The sequence below is a fragment of the Capra hircus genome, chromosome 5, assembly GCF_001704415.2.
Source record: "Capra hircus breed San Clemente chromosome 5, ASM170441v1, whole genome shotgun sequence".
Lineage (NCBI taxonomy): Eukaryota > Metazoa > Chordata > Mammalia > Artiodactyla > Bovidae > Capra > Capra hircus.
The window spans coordinates 110,407,843-110,428,191 of record NC_030812.1 but is presented as its reverse complement, the minus strand read 5'-3'; the positions used below and the strand labels follow the sequence as shown (position 1 = coordinate 110,428,191).

Genomic DNA, 20,349 nt, shown 5'->3' with positions numbered 1-20,349 from the left:
GGATGAGTTTCAAGCTGGAATCAAGATAGGTGGGAGAAACATCAATAACCTCAGATATACGGATGATACCACTCTAATGGCTGAAAGTGAAGATGAACTAAAGAGCCTCTTAAGGGTGAAGGAGGAGAGTGAAAGAACCAGCTTAAAACTAAGTATTAAAAATCTAAGACCATGGCATCTGGCCCCATTACTTCATGGCAAATAGAAGGGAAAGGTGGAAGTAGGGACAGATTTCCTCTTCTTGGGCTCTAAAATCACTGCAAATGGCGACTGCAGTCATGAAATCAGAAGACAATTGCCTCTTGGCAGGAAAGCTACAACAAACCTAGACAGTGTGTTGAAAACAGAGAAATTACTCTGCCGACAAAGGTCCATATAGTCAAGGCTATGGTCTTCCCAGTGGTCACATATAATTGTGAGAACTGGACCATAAAGAAGGCAGAGCACCAAAGAATTGATGCCTTCAAACTATGGTGCTACAGATGACTCCTGAAAGTCCCTTGGACAGCAAGATCAATCCAGTCAATCTTAAGGGAAATCAACCTTGAATACCCGTTGGAAGGACTGATGGTGAAGCTGAAGCTCCAGTATTTTGGTCACCTGATGCGAACAGGTGACTCACTGGAAATGTACCTGATGCTGGGAAAGATTGAGGGCAGAAGAAGAAGAGGGCGTCAGAGGATGAGAAGGCTGGATGGTGTCACAGATGCAATGGACACGAACTTGAGCAAACTTTAGGAAATGGTGAGGGACAGGGAGGCCTGGTGTGTTGCAGTCCACGGGGTAGCAAAGAATTGGACATGACTGAGCAACTGAACTGACTGAGCAACTTTAACACCTTTTCACTTTCACGCAAAACACTGTAGTGTGAAAATAAGGACTTTGGAGCCAAGGGCAACCTGAGCTTTCATTTCTTTTGTAACAAGGCAGTTTGGTTTAATTTATTTAACTTGAATTCTTGCTCTTGTTCGTGATTTAAGCAGTATACAGATGATTGAGAATTTGGTCTCACGTTTTCATAAAAGGGTGAGATTTTTCTGTTCAGAGTCCTTTCTCTTATTTAAAGGAATACTCTCCTAAATACCAACAAATGGCCTAATTGCTTTTGAGTACAATGAATAAATAAAACAATATAAAAGTCATTAATTTCGCATTCTTGTTTTGTACTAAGTCTTTGAAGTCCAGGCTACATTTTACATTTAAACTTCTCAATCTGGTCGCTAATTTTTTTTTATTGTGGTTAAAAAAAATAAATTTTACATCTTCACTATTTTTAAGTGTAAAGTTCAGTGGTGTTAAGTGTATCTGCTTTGTTTTGCAACAGATCACTAGAACTTTCTCATTTTGAACTCTATACCCATTAAATACTAATTCTTTCTCCTTTCTCCCCCTAGGACTTGACAACTACCACTTTCTACCTTCTATTTCTATGACTACATTAGATACACCATATGGGTTGCATACAGTACCGGTTCTTTGTGACTGGCTTATTTTGCCTGGCACAATATCCTTAAAGTTCACGCATGTTGTAGCATGTGACAAGATTTCCTTCTTTTTAAGGATTCATAATATTCCACTCTATGTATATACCACATTTTCTTTATCCATGCATCTGTTAATGGAATCTGGGTTGTTTCACCTTTTGACTATTATGAATAATGCTGCAATAAATATGAATGTGTAAATATCTCTTTGAGAGATTTGTTTGTAAACAATAACCTTTTGTAAAATGAACCAAAATAATTAAGAAAATTCAATCAATAAAAATTTACTAGAAAAATTGAGTTATTTTAGTAGGTTAAAGACAAGTATCTCTTGAGAATATGACTGAATTTCAACATGGAGATTTAAAGCTTAGATTTGTTTATAAGTTATATTAAAATTTTAAGGAAGAAATGAAAAAGAGGCCAAACTTATTAATACACCAAAACTAACATCTAATTCCAAAATAATTTATAAGAAATGACATGCCCACAGATATCTAGATCATTACTTGTATCAGAAGTAAAACCATATCAAAATCCTGCCTGTGTAGAAATATTTTACCTGAGAAAGAAAAGAAAGAAAGAAAAGTGAAATCGCTCAGTTGTGTCCTACTCTTTGTGACGCTGTGGACTGTAGCCTACCAGGCTCCTCCATCCATGGGATTCTCCAGGCAAGAATACTGGAGTGGGTTGCCATTTCCTTCTCCAAGGAATCTTCCCGATCCAGGGACTGAACCTAGGTCTCCCGCATTGCAGGCAGATGCTTTAACCTCTGAGCTACCAGGGAAGCCCTGCTATTTTATCTGAAATAGATTTTAAATAAGGATGATCAGACACAACCTATAAACAAGTATCTGCTCATGCTGAGTTTTAAAAAGTTGTAACAGTTTTGTATTTCAGTTCAGTTCAGTTCAGTCTCTCAGTCGTGTCTGACTCTTTGCGACCCCATGAACCGCAGTACGCCAGGCCTCCCTGTCCATCACCAACTTCCGGAGTCCACCCAAACCCATGTCCATTGTGTCGGTGATGCCATCCAACCATCTCATCCTCTGTCGTCCCCTTCTCCTCCTGCCCTCAATCTTTCCCAGCGTCAGGGTCTTTTCAAATGAGTCAGCTCTCCGCATCAGGTATTGGAGTTTCAGTTTCAACATCAGTCCCTCTGATGAACACCCAGGGCTGATCTTTAGGATGGACTGGCTGGATCTCCTTGCAGTCCAAGGGACTCTCAAGAGTCTTCTCCAACACCACAGTTCAAAAGCATCAATTCTTTGGCGCTCAGCTTTCTTTATAGTCCAACTCTCACATCCATACATGACCACTGGAAAAACCATAGCCTTGACTAGATGGACCTTTATTGGCAAAGTAATGTCTCTGCTTTTTAATATACTGTCTAGTTTTATATTTAACCCAGTGTAAAACATGTCATGTGATCAATATTATGTGGCAATAAACTTGGTTTGTCTGATTTTCTCCAATAGCTCATAAGTGAATATACTCAGAAAAATTATAGATATATTAATAGTAAATAAACCTCGTTAAAAAGCAAATATATTCAGGCTATATAAATAAACAAATGTTTAAAGTTGTATACTCCACTAAATCTTATTCACATGTACACCAGCAATCAGCACAATTGATCCAAACATTAACAATTTAGCACAAACATTTTCAATATCAGAAGTCAATTATTTTTTCAAGAAAGCTTTCTACATGCTTAGCTGCCTTACACTGCCTGTTGACAGAACTTATACCATTGAAATAAACATCACAGAAATAAAATTTTTTCAAGACTTCCAGAACCTATGGTAAAAATGTTAGATGAAGAAGGAAAGTGGCACAGATCAGCTAACAAATAATTTGAGACCTAATCCTTACTAGAATTTACTCTGTGACCTGCGAGTTATATAATCCCTTTGCTCCACCTGCCTCCATACGTGAAACAGGCTATCTATACACGCTAATACCAATGAACGGCAGCCATTTGGAAAACCCATTTAGAAAAAAATTACGTTAGATCGCTGCCTCTCACCATACACAAAAATGAGTACGAGTTCAGTTAAAGGTCTAAATGTGAAAAATACAGCAGAAATACTTGGGACATTTTATCATGTTAGAGTAGGAGGGACTTCTCTAGACAAACATGAAACACAGAAACCATAAAGGCTGATTTTACTACATAAAAACTTAAGTGGTTTATTAGTATGAAAGATGCCCCAATGCTGAACAATAAGGCCTGGGAGAAAATATTTAAACATCTTAAAAGACAAAGGTTAATATCTACACTTTGTAAAGGGTTCCTACAAAGCTATTAAAACAAACATTCCAAAAGAAAAGTGGGAATCATATATAAACAAGTGGTACAAGATATAAAAATCAACAGCCAAGAGACTAACAAGATATTCCATCTTATTAGTAAGAATAAAAGTGCAAATTAAAGCCATAAAATATTAGAGTGGCAAAAATTCAGAGATAAATAATTTTACTGTCATTAACAGTGTGGAGGAATGGGTACTCTCACTGCAGATGGAAATGAACGTTGACAGAGTTCTTCTGAACAGTAATTTGACAGCAGCTACCTCCTTGTAAAAAAATAGCCCATGAGCCAAACAGCTCCATATCTAGAAATCAATTCTACAGAAATGCATTTGTGTATAAAGATATAAGAATAAGGATTTTTAAAAAAGTATTAATGTTTTTCATAATCAAAGAAGTGCAAGTCACCAAAATATTTATTAGAGAATGATTATAGTATAACAGAATGTACTTCTGCAGATGTTTAAAGGAGTGAAATAGACTGCAAAAGATGTCAAACGAAAAAAGTAAGTCTCAAAGAATGTTAGGAAAAAAATCTGTTTAGCTGTTTTTCTAAATACACAGAAAAAGTTTCAGAAGATGAGGAAGAGTAGGAGGGTAGAAGAAGCAAATAATTCTAAATTCACACTTATTGTTTGAATGTTTTATGAAGACCAAATATTACTTTTATAATTAAAAAAATAAATGAACAGATGGGAATTTCATAAGTCATTCAGCAATGTGTCACCCACAGCATCCAGAACGTAGTATTCAGTTCCTAGATCCTACTATCTGGATGGAATGATCCTTTGCTAACTGCAGTTCTGAGACACAAAAAATAAAATTTTTCAATCTGTTTATTTCTGTTGCCTCAAACAAAACAACACAGCCACTTGGCTCCCAATTCCCCCAAAAGAAGTGGGCAGGTGTATGGGAGGAAGACCCAACAAGAATATTCATTTCTGCTTTATCATTTCAATATATGATAGCTGACCAAGCCCAGAAAGAAAAAAAAAGAAACTCACAAAACAAAATTAAACAAGATTGGTCTGTGAAAAGGCAGAGGCTTGTGAAGACAAAACTATCAAGGGAGAATGGTAAGTATACAAGCCCATGATGTTTCAAGTCTGCTGGAGCCATTTGAAGCTCTCCAAAAGAAGTATAGTTTGTATAATGTAAAACTTGTGGGAGAATCTGCCCCAGCAATGTTTCCTGAATACCTAAAGGAGCTGATTCAGGATAGGGGTTACTGGAGCAGGTTTTTAAAGATAAAGACTGGTTTGTCTGGGAAATGGATAGCCTTCAGAGAACAGAAACTTCACCTGTGTTTTAAAAATAAGCTTTGTGCCATTTTCATTGTTTCCCCCAACTCACTCTTACCCATGAGACTTTGATCTTGACAACTGCAGTTTTGCTGGCCACAATACTTTTCAGGAACATAGTTCCCGACGTTGGCAAAGAATTTGAGTTCAAGCGATATCATAAAACACTTTAAAGTCAGAAAGATTCAATTCAGATCCTAACTTCTGTTTCAAGGTGCATTATCACAGGCAAGTTACCCACTCCAGCATCTGAAGTGGAGACGCTGTGAAGGGTGGAGAAAACACCGGCAGCGTCTAAGCAAAGTTCTTGTGCACAGAAAACCCTTGTCAAATGGGAGCAAGGATTTTTCTATTATAAGACCTTTGACCTGAGTGTAGGAATGGAGAGTGAATAGCGGGCAGGGCACCTGAAGTGTTCCTGTAATTCTACTGGGACTAGATGTTAGGCTTTCTAATTTGCTAAAGATGAATTGATTCCATCCACCCATACAAAATACAAGTGCATTTGACAGAATACAGCGAAGTTAGGATTTATATTGTAAGCTATTTTTAAAACTGCCTGGTTAGCAAATTAAACCAGCTGTGAAAATATCCTGGTTTCCATTCACAACAAATACAAGACAAACATTCTCCTTTAATGAACCTGGCCTTGCGGCAGCATAGCATATTCTGCATAATTCATTCCCAAGGGTTTCGGAGACAAAATTTTCATAGGACGGACCAAAACTATTTTCAAAGGAAAAAAAAGATGAGAGAAAAGAGTTTCTCTCTACAGATTTTCAGTGAATTCCACAAGTCACTGTCCCATTAACTTAGAAGACTACTGTCTGAATAAAAAATGGTAGTTATGTCAGTACTTGAAGCCAGTCTTAACTGTTTTTCCTTTAAAAGGGCATATGAAACACCAGTCTGCTCTGCAACATAATTTTTCAAGTTCTGTGACAGAGGGAGGAAAAAATCTACTCACTGCCACCAGAAAGCTACCCAGAGGACTCTCAATTTCAGATTTAGAACTTATCACTCCTTAAGAAGTTAGAGGAGAGATCCTGAATTATTTTGAATGTTGGCTAAGTCATATTATTTATAATTCCTGTTCCTCTGGGGAAACAATTTGTTATTTGAACAAAGATCAGAAGTATAAATAACTAAATGGAATAGAATTTCAGGAAGTACTATTTAAATAAATTCACACTTGGAATGCAGGGGAACAGTCTATTAATTCAGTTCACTTCATAAAGACATTGCTAAGAAAAGGATATACCATTTTACACTATCTTTGGAAATCAACCAGATTGAATTAGTTCAATTTGAAACATCCTAAGCCTTAAAGCCTTTGCTAAAGCGTAACATAAATTTTAATTAGTCAAGTGTGAAAAACTACAAAGCCAACTTTCTTGCCCCTCCAGTTAGTCTGTCTATAAATAGAAGCAATGCATTAACAGCCACCAAAGCAACTGGGGAGGAGTTTCACAATGCACCCAACATATACATCCCTTGCAAACATGCTCTCAGTATGTTTAACCAAAGGGCTTCTGAAGATCTGTAATAAGACCCTTTTAAAATAAACTGTGACTCACTGTTTGCTTTCTTCACCAGGAGGTGGAGTCTTGCCATGCCCTTCCATTACAAAATCCTCCTGTTCCACCTGCAAAGTCAAGCACCACAGGTCAGCAGCAGTCAGGAACCAAGATGCAGTCACTTCCAAGTGCAGGGCCTGTGCTTACAGAGCCACACGGGATTCCACTATGTGCCTAACTAGGACAGAAGCCCCAGTCAATGGTTTTCCTCCTCCATGTTTGTATATGGCATCTCTCCTTGCGGGACCAGATTTGCAGAAAAAAAGGAAGCATGTTGATTTGCAATTCATAACTGTGATAAAAGGTCAGCATCCAGAATATAATTTTAAAAAAATGCTATGGAACAGTAAGAAAAAGACAACCTACCAGAAAACTCTACAAAATAACTGAGTATGAATTTCACTTAAGAGGATGCATACAACGCCCTGAATAAATGAAAAGATGCTCAGTTTCCTGTCAATCAGGAAAATGCAAATTAAAACCATAAAGAGATACCATTTCATCACCACCAGGCTGGCTAAAGTTTAAAAGTTGGGCAATACCAAGTGTTGACAAGGGTGTAGAGCAATAGCAACCCTCATCCACTCCAGTGGGAGGGAAAATTGGTACCACTATTTTTAAGTAGTCTGCCATTATCTACTACACTTGATTATGTACTTACTGTACTAATCAGTGACTGCACTTCTAGATATATACCCTAAAGAAACTTTTGTGCATAAATACAAAAATATTTTTAGTAGCACTATTTTTAACAGGAAAAAAATAAGCATTCATCAACACTAAAAGTAGACAAATGGGCAATGGTGTTTTAAGACAATAGAATACAATACTGCATGAAAATGAATGAACTATGGCAATACACCTCAACCTGGATGAGTTACAAAAACACAATACTAGGTGAAAGAAGCAAGTCACAGAAGAATACGAATCCAGCATAAATCTATTAACATAAATTCAAATATATAAATTTTAAAATCATACATATGTATATTTATAGTTTATAAAACTATAAAGAAAAGGGAATAACTATTACAAAATTTGGGCTAATTAGTATCTTAGGGAGCCCCATTCAATCAGGAAGGGGCACATGGTTTCTAGAGTATAGATTCTATTTCTTGGCCTATGTAGTAAGTATATGGGTGTTTATTTTATAATTATTCTTTTAACTGTGTGTTTTTCTTTTCTCTTTCATAAGTATGGTTTATTTCTGAATACAATTTTCAAAAGAAGAAAGCAAGCATTCTATTATTCCACACGGTTTATTGCTCAATAAAGGAAAATAAGTGGCAAAGACAGAGCTACTTCCACAAACTGAGATGACTAGTCCTATGAAAACTTCCCCAAAAGGCACAATTTTTTAAAAATCAATTTTTGAAAGTATTCAAGGAGAGAGATCTCAACAGACAGTATTCAAGGATTATTCCCTACTTAGAAAAATACTGCCCACTGTTGTTGTTGCTCAGCTGTGTCCGAATCTTTGCGACCCCGTGGACGGCAGCACGCTGGGCTTCCCTGTCCTTCACCATCTCCCGGAGCTCACTCAAATGTATGTCCATTGAGCCGGTGATGCCATCCAATCATTTCATTCTCTGTCGCCCCCTTCTCCTGCCCTCCATCTTTCCCAGCAATCAAGGTTAATTAATTTTTATTGGAACATAGTTGCTTTACAATGTGTTAGTTTCTACTGCACAGCAAAATGAATCAGCCATCAGTTCAGTTCAGTTGCTCAGTCGTGTCCGAATCTTTGCAACACCATGAACTGCAGCATGCCAGGCCTCCCTGTCCATCACCAACTCCTGGAGTTCACTCAGACTCACCTCCATCGAGTCAGTGACGCTATCCAGCCATCTCATCCTCTGTCGTCCCCTTCTCCTCCTGCCCCCAATCCCTCCTAGCATCAGAGTCTTTTCCAATGAGTCAACTCTTCGCATGAGGTGGCAGAAGTACTGGAGCTTCAGAATCAGCCAGACATATACTTATATGCCCTCCCTTCTGGGCTTCCTTCCCATTCAGGTCATCACATTAAGTAGGGTTCCCTGTGCTATTTCTTTTAACAGAAACTAGTAATCTGGAAGACAGACAACAGTAATACAGACACACACCATAATGAAACCCAAATAAAACAAAAGGCTTTCCAGCTCTGCAACCCTCCCTCTGCAGTCTTCATTTCTCAGAAATACTGGAGAAGATGGAATAGTATTAAGAGGCTAAGTTTCAAAAAGAACAGAAAAAATTGAGATTTTTAATGGAAAAAAATCTCCTTTCCATTAAAAGGAAAAACTGGAGGAATTGTAAGCAAGAATAATAAAAATCACATACTGCGAAATTCAAACCAGGTTTTGACTTTTACTCTACTCTGTGGACTTCCTGATCTTGCAGCCTACCAGGCTTTGCTAAGGAGAGATAGGATTCTCCCATTCTAAATTTACAGTGATCTAAATCTCTAGAAGGAAAAAAACATGGTTACAATGTTGCAAAGGGAACTTTATGAGGAGGTAGAGATGATCTTTGTCTAAGTCTTGGTTACAAGAAAGTACACATATGTGAAAAAAAAATCACTAAACTGCGCATTTCTGAACTTTACAAATAAATGTTATGCCTCAATTAGGAAAAACAGATGACAAATTCTTTAAAGTTTCCTGGAATAATTTTCTCAAAAAATGACTATTTTCTATATACTATGAAATTTTCTCAATCTTTCATCTCTAAAAATCCTCTCTAATTAAAGACCTCTACATTGTGGACTCAGCCTCTGGTTAGATGTTTTTTAAAGGCTTATCTATAACCAATTTTTAATAACCACAATAATGACAAGAAGCAATAATCAAAAGCCCACAGTTTCAACAAGCTGCCCTATTATGACTTTCAAATCTTTACCTGCAGCCCCCATAAAGTGAGTGAAAGCTGCTCAGTGGTGTCTGACTCTTTGCGACCCCAGGGATTATAGCCTGCCAGGCTCCTCAATCCCTGGAATACTCCAGGCAAGAATACTGGAGTGGGTTGTCATTCCCTTCTCCAAAGGATCTTCCTGACTCCGAGACAACCCATGTCTTCTGCATTGCAGGCAGATTCCTTACCATCTGAGCCACCAGGGAAGCCCCCATATTTTGCATATTAGTCTCCACTTGGATGATCCAATAGGTCCAAAAGGAAACACCATCTTTGTCCTTAGATTTCCTCTCTTTTTTATATCTGCTATGTCTGTAAATGGTACTATCATTCACCAAGATCCTCAAACGGGAAATTTATAATTGAGGTTACAGCCCTCCACCTTCCCTCCTTAACCCCTTAACTTCCTTATTAATCACTAAGTACAGTGGCTTCTATCTCTTACACAGCTCTCATACTCATCACCCCTTCTTTATCCTCTTTAACTGCCATAGGTAAAGACAGCTTCTCTAAATCCACTACTACAAAAGCCTTCTCACTAGTCTTTGTGCTTTGGGTCCCATCTCACTTCAACCCATCCTCCAAATCACTTCCATCAAATGCAAATTATAAAATGCAAACAAGATCACATCACTCTCCTTGAAATTCTTCACTCCATTCACCTTTCTTGAGGGATAAAAGTTCAGTTCATTTGCCTAAGTGATCTTTTTTATCGCCTCTGCCTCACTGACCCATTCTGAACCCCTGGTGGAGCACACCAACTTCTCGGCCCTTTGTGCCTTTACATATAATGTCTCTCCTTGCCTAGAAGCCCTGGGCTTCTGCCTCACATTCACTTCACATTCCTGCTCATTCTTTCAAGTACCAATTAAAATCCTTTTCCCCAGAAGACACTATCTCCTTCACCAGGGTTCTCACCTCTTCTCACTGTCCAGCATCTCAGAAGGCAACAAAAATGGTCCAGAAAGATCACTGCTCCTCACTGCCAATTCCTGTTTTTCTCAAGACCATTTCCTTCTTTATTTTCTTCCACCTCTTTATTTCTTGTCTCTTCCCATCTTTATTTCTTTTCTACAAATGTCTTGAACACTTTTGGACTTAATTTGATGATCTCTATCATTCCTCCCCCTTGACCCCTTCAGAGGCTTAAATATTTTCATTCATAAAACTTACACCATGAGGAAGGAGAGGGTGGAACAAATCGAGAGAGCAGCATTGAAACATACACATTACCATATGTAAAATTAGATAGGCAGTGGATATTTGCTGTATGACACAGGGAGCTCGAACTCTGTGCTCTGTGACAACCTAGAGGGGTGGGATGGGTGGGAGGTAGGAAGGAGACTCAAGAGAGAGGGGACATACATATACTTATGGCTGATTCATGCTGATATATGGCAGAAACCAACACAACATAGTAAAGCAATTGTGCCCCAGTTAAAAATAAAAGACAAAACAAAAAAAGAAAACTTACACCATATTCTCACCTTTCTCTCACTTCCATTCATTTGTCTAACAAGTATTTGTTGGGTACACATTACATGCTAGGTGCTGTGGTAAAGAAGATAGTCTTTGCCCCACCCCCTTGAAACTTGCAAATTGGTGGGAAAGACAAACTAGTCAATTACAAAACAGCAAGAGAATGCAATTGAACAACTTAAGGAAGAAAGGGCACTAAACTCAGTCTATAGGCATCAGATACTCTAGACCCATCCTAGGCAGCTTCATCTTCCTGCTTCAATGAGGAGGTGGGCAGGACACGAGGCTGGGTCTTGCCATCCATCCGGACCTCTCCACACTGAGGTCCATGAATTCTGAGATCCGCCTCTGACCACAAGAACCTCTTCCACTCCTTCCCTCCACTTGAATCTGTAAGGAGTTTTCACTGTCGCATCTCATTCTGTGGTTTCCCTCCACCCTCACTGCCTATTCAGAGCTTTAGCCGACAGGCATCTTGGTGACTTTTCTCCGCAATGTCCTAAATTCGCTCACCACCAACTTGTCCTTAGGACATCCCTGTCTTGCCAAACCCTTCCCCTTTTCCCCTTCAGCTTCTGGAGTGCAGAGCTGAAGAAAGTTACAAAACTGGTTCCTTTACAAATTATACCAATTAACTTGCACTCAGTGTTGACATTCAGCACCTCTGCCTGGACAGCCTGTCCTCATGCCGTCTTTCTGGTGAACTTCCACTTAACCTTCAGAGCCTGGTTGCAAAGTTACTGTTTTAGGAAGTGTTTTCTGCTATCCCCCAACACTTCCTCTTCCTCCCTCTCCCAATGCTCCTTCCCAGTAGCTTTGGAAAGGCCTAGCAAGCAGCTGTGAGCCTTGGCTCACCTGCTGGCCCCCTGCTGTTGAGCCCAGGAGGGAAACAATGTAACTTCTGTCAGTGGATCCATCCCAGACTCTAACACAGGCCTTCTGGTCCATCATTCTTCTTTCAACAAAACTTCCCAATGCCTTCTAGGTGCCCGGACTGGGCTGAATGACTGACCTGCTGTACCACATCCTTCACTCATCTATCCTGTACCTTTTCTACTCTCCTCAAAGACGTCAAATCCACCCACTAGGCGTTCTCCCTAAGCCCATCCTTTCTGAAGATGACAATGCCTAAGAATATCCTGCGATCCTATCCAATACAAAGTTCCAAAAGCCCCTCATTTTCTCTCTGGTGGTTATACCTGAAACCTCTGCATTTCCTCCCGTGACTGCTCTGCAAGGTTAACCTCACCACTTGTTGCTAAACTCGTGACCTACACCATACTGCCTCCTCTGGGATCTTATTATCTAAGGAACCCTTCTTTCTCCCTTTCTAGTAAATCCATCTCCTCAACCTACAAATATTTCATCATCTCTCCTATCTGTACTTTATGTATTTATTTGTGGCCCTGCTGGGTCTTCACTGCTGTGTGGGCTTTTTCTCCAGCTGCAGCAAGCGGGAGCTCTTCTCTAGCTGAGGCACGGGGGCTTCTCACCATGGTGACTGCTCTTGCTGTGCAGCAGAGGCTCCAGGGCAGACAGGCTTCAGTAGTTGCGGCACGTTGGCTCAGTAGTTGTGATTCCTGTACTCTAGAGCACAGGCTCAACAGTTGTGGCACACAGGCTTAGCTGCTCCTTGGCATGTGAGGTCTCCCCAGATTAGGGATCGAACCTATGTCTCCTGCATCGGCAGGTGAATTCTTTACCACTGAGCCACCAGGGAAGCCCAATCTCTTCTATTCTGAAATAATTATTTTTGGCCTTATAACCTCTCCAGATATCCTCCTATTTTCCCCTTCCCTTTACTATCCAAATTCTTAAAAGAATAAACCACACCCCATTACTTCTATGTTCTCACCACTGAGCATGCTCTTCTGCCGCCATCCCACAACACAAACATACCTCCCTTCTCCCATCCTCGCAATATAAGTCACAATTTTTGTTCAAATCAATATTCAGTTCTAACAGTGCTATTACCCAGCAAGTAACATATACAGCTGAATCATAAGGAATAGTTAAATTTCCTTTCTTGGATATTTTTTTCTTTTCCCTGGAACTAAAAATTACTACTTCCTCTTATACTTTCTATCAAATTTTTTAAACTTGATATTTATGATGTGTTTTCACTAATCCACCCGCAAACCCTCCAACAGAGTGGTGAGTCTCCTCTTAATAAGTTCAAACACTTCAGGTAATCTGTCAATTTCACTGCAGTCTTGAATACATCCCTTGGGGGTTTTCTCCTGTGCCAGCTGAGACTGTTTGCTCTCTAGACCACTAAATAGCTGACACCTTGCCAAGGATGATTCTCTCCCTTTATCTCTGGGATCCCTCCCTCTCTCCCCTTCACTGGAGCATGTTTCCTAGACCCGCTGTCCGCCTCTTTTATGGTTTATTCCTGGAGCACAGACTCCAATCATTTCCTAATAAGAGGTATACAGGAAGTGAATTTTTTGACCTTTTGAATGACTGAAATGTCCTAATTTTATCCATATATTTAACATATTTGGGCTTCCCTGGTGGCTCAGAGGTTAAAGCGTCTGCCTGCAATGTGGGAGACCTGGGTTCGATCCCTGGGTCAGGAAGATCCCCTGGAGAAGGAAATGGCAACCCACTCCAGTATTCTTGCCTGGAGAATCCCATGGACGGAGGAGCCTGGAGGGCTACAGTCCACGGGGTCGCAAAAAGTCGGACATGACTAAGCGACTTCACTTTCACTTTTCATTTAACATATAGAATATTTTTATCCACATACAGTCAGATACATAAGTTGAAGTTAGTAAACCTTCTTTCTTCTAAAAATATGAAGGCCATGCTCCATTGTCTTCTAGCACCCCAGAGTTGCTATATAGAAATTCAATAATATTATAAATCCTAATGTTTTGGATATGACCTGATTCTCCTTTGGAAACATTTAGGATCCCTTCTTTTTCCTCAGCTTCCTAAACATTTGCTGTTGTTGTTCAGTCACTAAGCTGTGTCTGACTCTGTGAGTTCATGGATTGTAGTAAGGCTCCTCTGTCCTCCACGGTCTCCTGGAGCTTGCTCAAATTCACGGCTATTCAGTCGGTGATGCTATCTAGCCATATCCTCTGCTGACACCTTCTCCTCCTGCATTCAATCTTTCCCAGCATCAGGGTCTTTTCCAATGAGTCGGCTCTTTGCACAAAGTGGCCAAAGTACTGGAGTTTCACATCAGTCCTTTCAATGAATATTCAGGGTTGATTTCCATTAGGATTGACTGGTTTAATCTCCGTGCTGTTCAAGGGACTCTCAAGAGTCTTCTCCAGCACCACAATTTGAAAGGAGCGGTTCTTCTGCACTCAGCCTTCTTTATGGTCCAACTCTCACATCCATACGTGACTAGTGGAAAAATCACAGCTTTGGGACCTTTGTTGGCAGAGTGATGTCTTTGCTCTTTAATACACTGTTTAGGTTTGTCACAGTTTTCTAAATATGCAAACCACTAAGTATGGTCCTTCTTTCATTTAGTGAGCTGGTACTGATCCAACCAGGGGTCAAACCTGAGTCCCACGCATTGCACGGAGAATTCTTGCATGCTGGGAAGGCCCCCATCTTGCCCCAGTTTTCACCCTCCCTTCTGCCCTCCCTCCCTAGGCCCACTGCTGTGCTTTCGGTCAGCGTGAGTTGGTCTGCATTTTCCAGAGCTCAGGTGCATTGAACCACGCGGTGAGTACCATTTTGGCTCCCTCCCCTCCTCTCCCACTTCTCTTGCCTCTCTTTTCTTTGCCTTTTTGCCTTGGCTAGAAATTCCAGTACAGCGTTGAAGAGAAACCTAGTAGCAGACATCCTTTTCTTTTTTTGTTGTTTTTCTTTTTCATTGTAGGAGTAAAGCATTCAGTCATTCAACATTGAGCTCAATGTTAACTGTCGAATTTTGATAAAAGTCCTTTATCAAGTTGAATAGTTCCTCTCTATTATTTTGCTGAGCGTTTTTATCAGCAATAGATATGACATCTGTCAAATGCTTTGTCTGCATCTCTTGATCATAGGATTTTTCTTTTTCACTTTGTTAATATGGTGTATTACATTGATTTTTTAATATTAAACCAACCCTACCATCCTGGGTAAACCCTACTTGTTCACATATGATCCTTTTACAGATCATTAGATTCAATATGCTAAAATAAGGCTTAGAATTGGAGAAGGCAATGGCAACCCACTCCAGTACTCTTGCCTTGAGAATCCCATGGATGGGGGAGCCTGTTAGGCTGCGGTCCATGGGGTCGCTAAGAGTCGGACATGACTGAGCGACTTCACTTTCACTTTTCACTTTCATGCATTGGAGAAGGAAATGGCAACCCACTCCAGTGTTCTTGCCTGGAGAATCCCAGGGACGAGGGAGCCTGGCGGGCTGCCATCTATAGGGTCGCACAGAGTCGGACACGACTTTAAGCGACTTAGCAGAAGCAGCAGCAGCAAGCTTAGAATTTTTGCATTTATGTTCATGGAAGATACTGATCGGTAGTTTTCTTTTCTTGCAATGTTTTTGTCTAGTTTTGTTATCAGAGTAATGCTGGCCTCACAGAATGAGTTGAGTACAGATGACCCTTGAACAACATGGGCTTCAAGTGTGCAAGTATACTTATATGTGGACTTTTTTTCAATAGTAAATACTGCACTCTCACACAATCTCCAGTTGGTTGAGTCAGAGGGTGTGGAAGAACCCCAGATATGACAACCGAGTATAGGAACAGCTGAGTGTAAGTTATATTTGGATTTTTGATTGCCCAGAGGGTCAGTGACCCTAATCCCTGCATTGTTCAAGCGTCAACTGTATTCTCTTTGCTTCAAGTGAAATTACACTAATTCAAAAAAAGAACCTTATAACAGTATTCTACCATTTTCCCTCTTTAGGTCTTTATGCCACTCTTATTGTACAGTTCACAGATACAGATGTTATAAACCCACAATGCATCTGTATAATTGTTGTTCAATCAATCAATTCTCTTTTAAAGAGATCTGAGTAACAGGAAAAAAGTCTGACATATTTAACCTGTGTAGTTTTCATTTTCTGAGCTCTTTATTCCTTTGTGTAGATTAATATTTCCATCTGGCATCATTTTCTTTCTTTCCTTAACATTACTTATAGTAAGATAAGATATAGATAAATTATTTCAGTTTTTGTATTAGTATGTCTGAAACAGTCTTTATTTAGTGTTTAATTTTGAAATAAATTTTCACTGGTTATAGAACTCAAGGTTAACAGTTTCTCTTTCAGTGCTTTCAAGATGTTGCTCCTCTGTCTTCTTGCTTGCATTGCTTCCAATGAGAAATTCTTTGTTCCTCTGTTAGTAGTGTGTCCTCTTTCCTCTGGTTTTAAGGTTTTCTTGACCACTGGCTTTGAGTAGCTTGTTTAAGGATGGGCTTTGATGTGGTTTTCTTCATTTCTTGTACTTCAAGCACATTGAGCTTTTCGGATTTACGGGTCTATAGTTTTTATCAAATTTGGAAAAACTGAGGCCATTATTTCTTAGCTATTTTTTTCTGCCCCACCATGCCTTCTTTGGGCTTCCCTGGTGGCTCAGACTGTAAAGAATCTGCCTGCAATGCGGGATTCCTGGGTTTGATCCCTGGGTTGGGAAGATCCCCTGGAGGAGGTCATGGCAACCCACTCTAGTATTCTTGCCTGGAGAATCCCATGGACAGAGGAGCCTGGCAGGCTATAGTCCATGGGGTCACCAAGAGTTAGACACGACTGAGCAGCTAAGCACAGAACAGCACGTGCCTTCTTTGGAGACTCCAATTACAGGGACATTAGGGTGACTGAAGTTGTCCACAACACACTGATACTCTTCACTTTTTGGATGTTTACTCTTTTTCTCTTTGTGTTTCATGTTGGATAGTTTCTACTGTTCTTTAAATTAACTAATCTTTTATTCTACAGTATCTAATCTGCCACAATTCCATCCAGTATATTTTTCATCTCAAACATTATAGTTTTCAGTTCTAGAAATTTGATTTGGGGCTTTTAAAACTATATATTTTCCATGTCTCTGCTTGACCTTTTGAACATCTGAAACACAGTTATTAATAATAAGTGTTTTAATATCCTTGTCTGCTAATTCTAACATCTTGGTCAACTATGAGTTGGTTTCAATTGACTTTTCTCTTCACTATGTTTGTATTTTCTGGTTTTTACATGCCTGAAAAATCTCTGCTTTGAATAACAGACACAGAATTTTTGCTGGATCCTGAATACTTTTGAATTCCTATAAATATTTTTGAGCATCGTTCTGAGATGCAGCTAAATTATTTTGAAATAGTTTGTTCCTTTCAGGTTCTGCTTTTAGGACTCTGAAGTCAGACTTCATAATTAGGTAGGACTAATTATTCCCTACTCCTAAGGTGAGAACTCTTACTAGTACTACTGCTGAGTATGCTGATAATGATCCATGAATTATGAAGGTTTCTAGTCCACAGAAATAGGCACCATTACTGACACCATTATTATTCACCATTACTGAGTGCTAGGTAGACACTGTTACTTCCAATCCTCTGCCTCAGCCTTGACCAGTCACGTACATATACCAAAATGCACTCTGCTGAATACTTAGGGGAACCCTCCACAAATCTCCAGACTTCTCCTTCTTGGCTGCTCTCTCCTCTCCAATATTCTGTCCTACAAACTTCGGCTCCCTCAGTCTCCCCAGACTCTCAGCAGTGATTCCTCAACTGACAAGGTCCACTGGGCTTTGCATGGGCTCCCCATTTCCTGCACTGTGGCCCAGAGGCTCCCTCAAGCCAGGACACAGGGGTAGTCAGAGGACTCATCTTGTTTTCCAGTTCTCACTGATCACTGTCCTTCACTATCTGATGTCCAGTGCCTTGAAAAACTGTTGTTTCAAACACATTTGTGTATTTGTAAAGTTATTATTTCTACTGGGAGGGTAAATCCTATTTCTGATACTCCATATCTTGCCCATCTCGCCTCTGAATTTCTTCTTGACTTACAAAGCTCTTCTCTTGTACTGTTACATGAAAGCTTCCTCCACATCATTTAGGCATCAGCTCAAGTGCCATGTCTTTGAAGTGATGGATGAATCCTGACCACCCAACTGAAAGAGCTTCCACACTCAGCCAGTCTCTAGCATAATGCACATCACTATCTGAAGGGATTACCTATTTATGTGTTTTGTTGTCTCCAAGAATGCAAACTCCTTGAGGCAGACTTTGAATGTCTTATTCATCATAAACCATCATAAACCAATGTCTTATTCATCATAAACTTGCTGACTCTCTAATCTGCTCATCTCTGCTTTTCCTTCTTCTACTCTCTAAACATTTATTTCTCCCGATTCTGTCCTTGGACCTCTCTCTTCACATTCTTCACAGCAATTTCATCTAATCTAACAGTTGCAACTAGTAAATTGTTAAAAATTAATCAAGTTTATTTTCGATTGTACTGGGTCTCTGTTGCTGCGCATGGGCTTTCTCTGGTTGCAGTGTGTGGGCTTACTGAGATGGCTCCTCTTGCTGTGGAGCGTGGGCTCTAGGCGTAAGGGTTCAGCAGCTGCAGTACACGAGCTCAGCACCATGGCTCTTGGGCCCTCAAGCACACAGGCTTCAGGAGTTGCAGCGCTCTGGCACAGCAGTTGTGGCACACGGACTTAGCTGCACCACAATATGTGGAATCTTCCTCAACTACGGATCAAACCTGTGTCCCTTGATTGGCAGGTGGATTCCTATCCACTGTACCACCAGTAAAGTCCCTCAACTATTAAATTTGAGTGATTCCCAATCCTGTATTTCCAGTCCCCACATATCCTGCCTCCAGTCCTGCATTTTCACCTGACTGACAGTTTGCCGGCCTCTCAAACTCTGTATGTTTGATACAGAATTAATCTCATTCCCTCCCAAAACTGTTTTCCTTATTATGTTTCCTATGAGGCAAGGGCATCCCCATCCTCCCAGTCATTTTGCTTGAAACCTTGATATTACTCTTGGTTTCTCCTTTTCCTTTTCTCTCACATCAATTGCTAAATTCCATCCACTTTATAAATGATACACTTTTCCAACCACCCACTCCATTCCAGGTACTGTAAGTGGTTTAAGAAGGAAATATATGTATTTCCTGAAATAGAAAGCTGAGAAGGACAGCTGATATTCTGCATAACAGAATCAATATTCAAAATGAGCTTAGCCAGCCAAAGAGGACAGAAATTCCCAAACTGTTTTTTGTCCTTATTGAACATCATTTACTAACAGAAAAATATACAAAACCTTAAGTGTAGAACTAACACCTAAAAAGAGGTCCTTTTCATTATAGGGGACTGGAATGCAAAAGTAGGAAGTCAAGAAACACCTAGAGTAACAGGCAAATTTGGCCTTGGAATACAGAATGAAGCAGGGCAAGTGAAGTCATTCAGTTGTGTCCAACTCTTTGCGACCCCATGGACTGTAGCCTACCACGCTCCTCCATCCATGGGATTTTCCAGGCAAGAGTATTGGAGTGGATTGCCATTTCTTTCTCCAGAGGACCTTCCTGACCCAGGGATCGAACCCAGGTCTTCTGCATTGTAGGCAGACGCTTTACCGTCTGAGCCACAAGGGAAGTCCTAAAGCAGGGCAAAGGCTAATATTATTTTGCCAAGAGAACACACTGGTCATAGCAAACACCCTCTTCCAACAACACAAGAGAAGACTCTACACATGGATATCACCAGATGGTCAACACCGAAATCAGATTGATTATATTCTTTGCAGCCAAAGATGGAGAAGCTCTATACAGTCAGCAAAAATAACACTGGGAGCTGACTGTGGCTCAGATCATGAGCTCCTTATTGCCAAATTCAGACTTAAATTGAAGAAAGTAGGGAAAACCAATAGACCATACAGGTATGACCTAAATGAAATCCCTTATGATTATAAAGTGGAAGTGAGAAATAGATTTAAGGGCCTAGATCTGATAGATAGAGTGCCTGATGAACTATGGAATGAGGTTCGTGATATTGTATAGGAGACAGGGATCAAGACCATCCCCGTGGAAAAAAAATGCAAAAAAGCAAAATGGTTGTCTGGGAGGCCTTATAAATAGCTGTGAAAAGAAGAGAAGCAAAAAGCAAAGGAGAAAAGGAAAGATATAAGCATCTGAATGCAGAGTTCCAAAGAATAGCAAGGACACATAACAAAGCCTTCCTCAGTGATCAATGCAAAGAAACAGAGGAAAACAACAGAATGGGAAAGACTAGAGATCTCTTCAGGAAAATTAGAGATACCAAGGGAACATTTCATGCAAAGATGGGCTCGATAAAGGACAGAAATGGTATGGACCTACAGAAGCAGAAG

At 40.0% G+C, this 20,349-nt stretch overlaps 1 protein-coding gene across 4 annotated transcripts in view; it reads right to left on the bottom strand.

Moving 5' to 3' along the window:
* The window catches only part of TNRC6B (trinucleotide repeat containing 6B), a 261,231-nt gene that overhangs the window by 160,702 nt on the left and 80,180 nt on the right, over positions 1-20,349 (bottom strand). For all 4 annotated transcript variants that reach the window (XM_018048802.1, XM_018048800.1, XM_018048801.1 and 1 more), the window contains one exon: positions 6,676-6,743. In XM_018048802.1, coding sequence (XP_017904291.1) covers positions 6,676-6,743 — 68 coding nt within the window. The remainder of the gene's footprint in view (positions 1-6,675; positions 6,744-20,349) is intronic.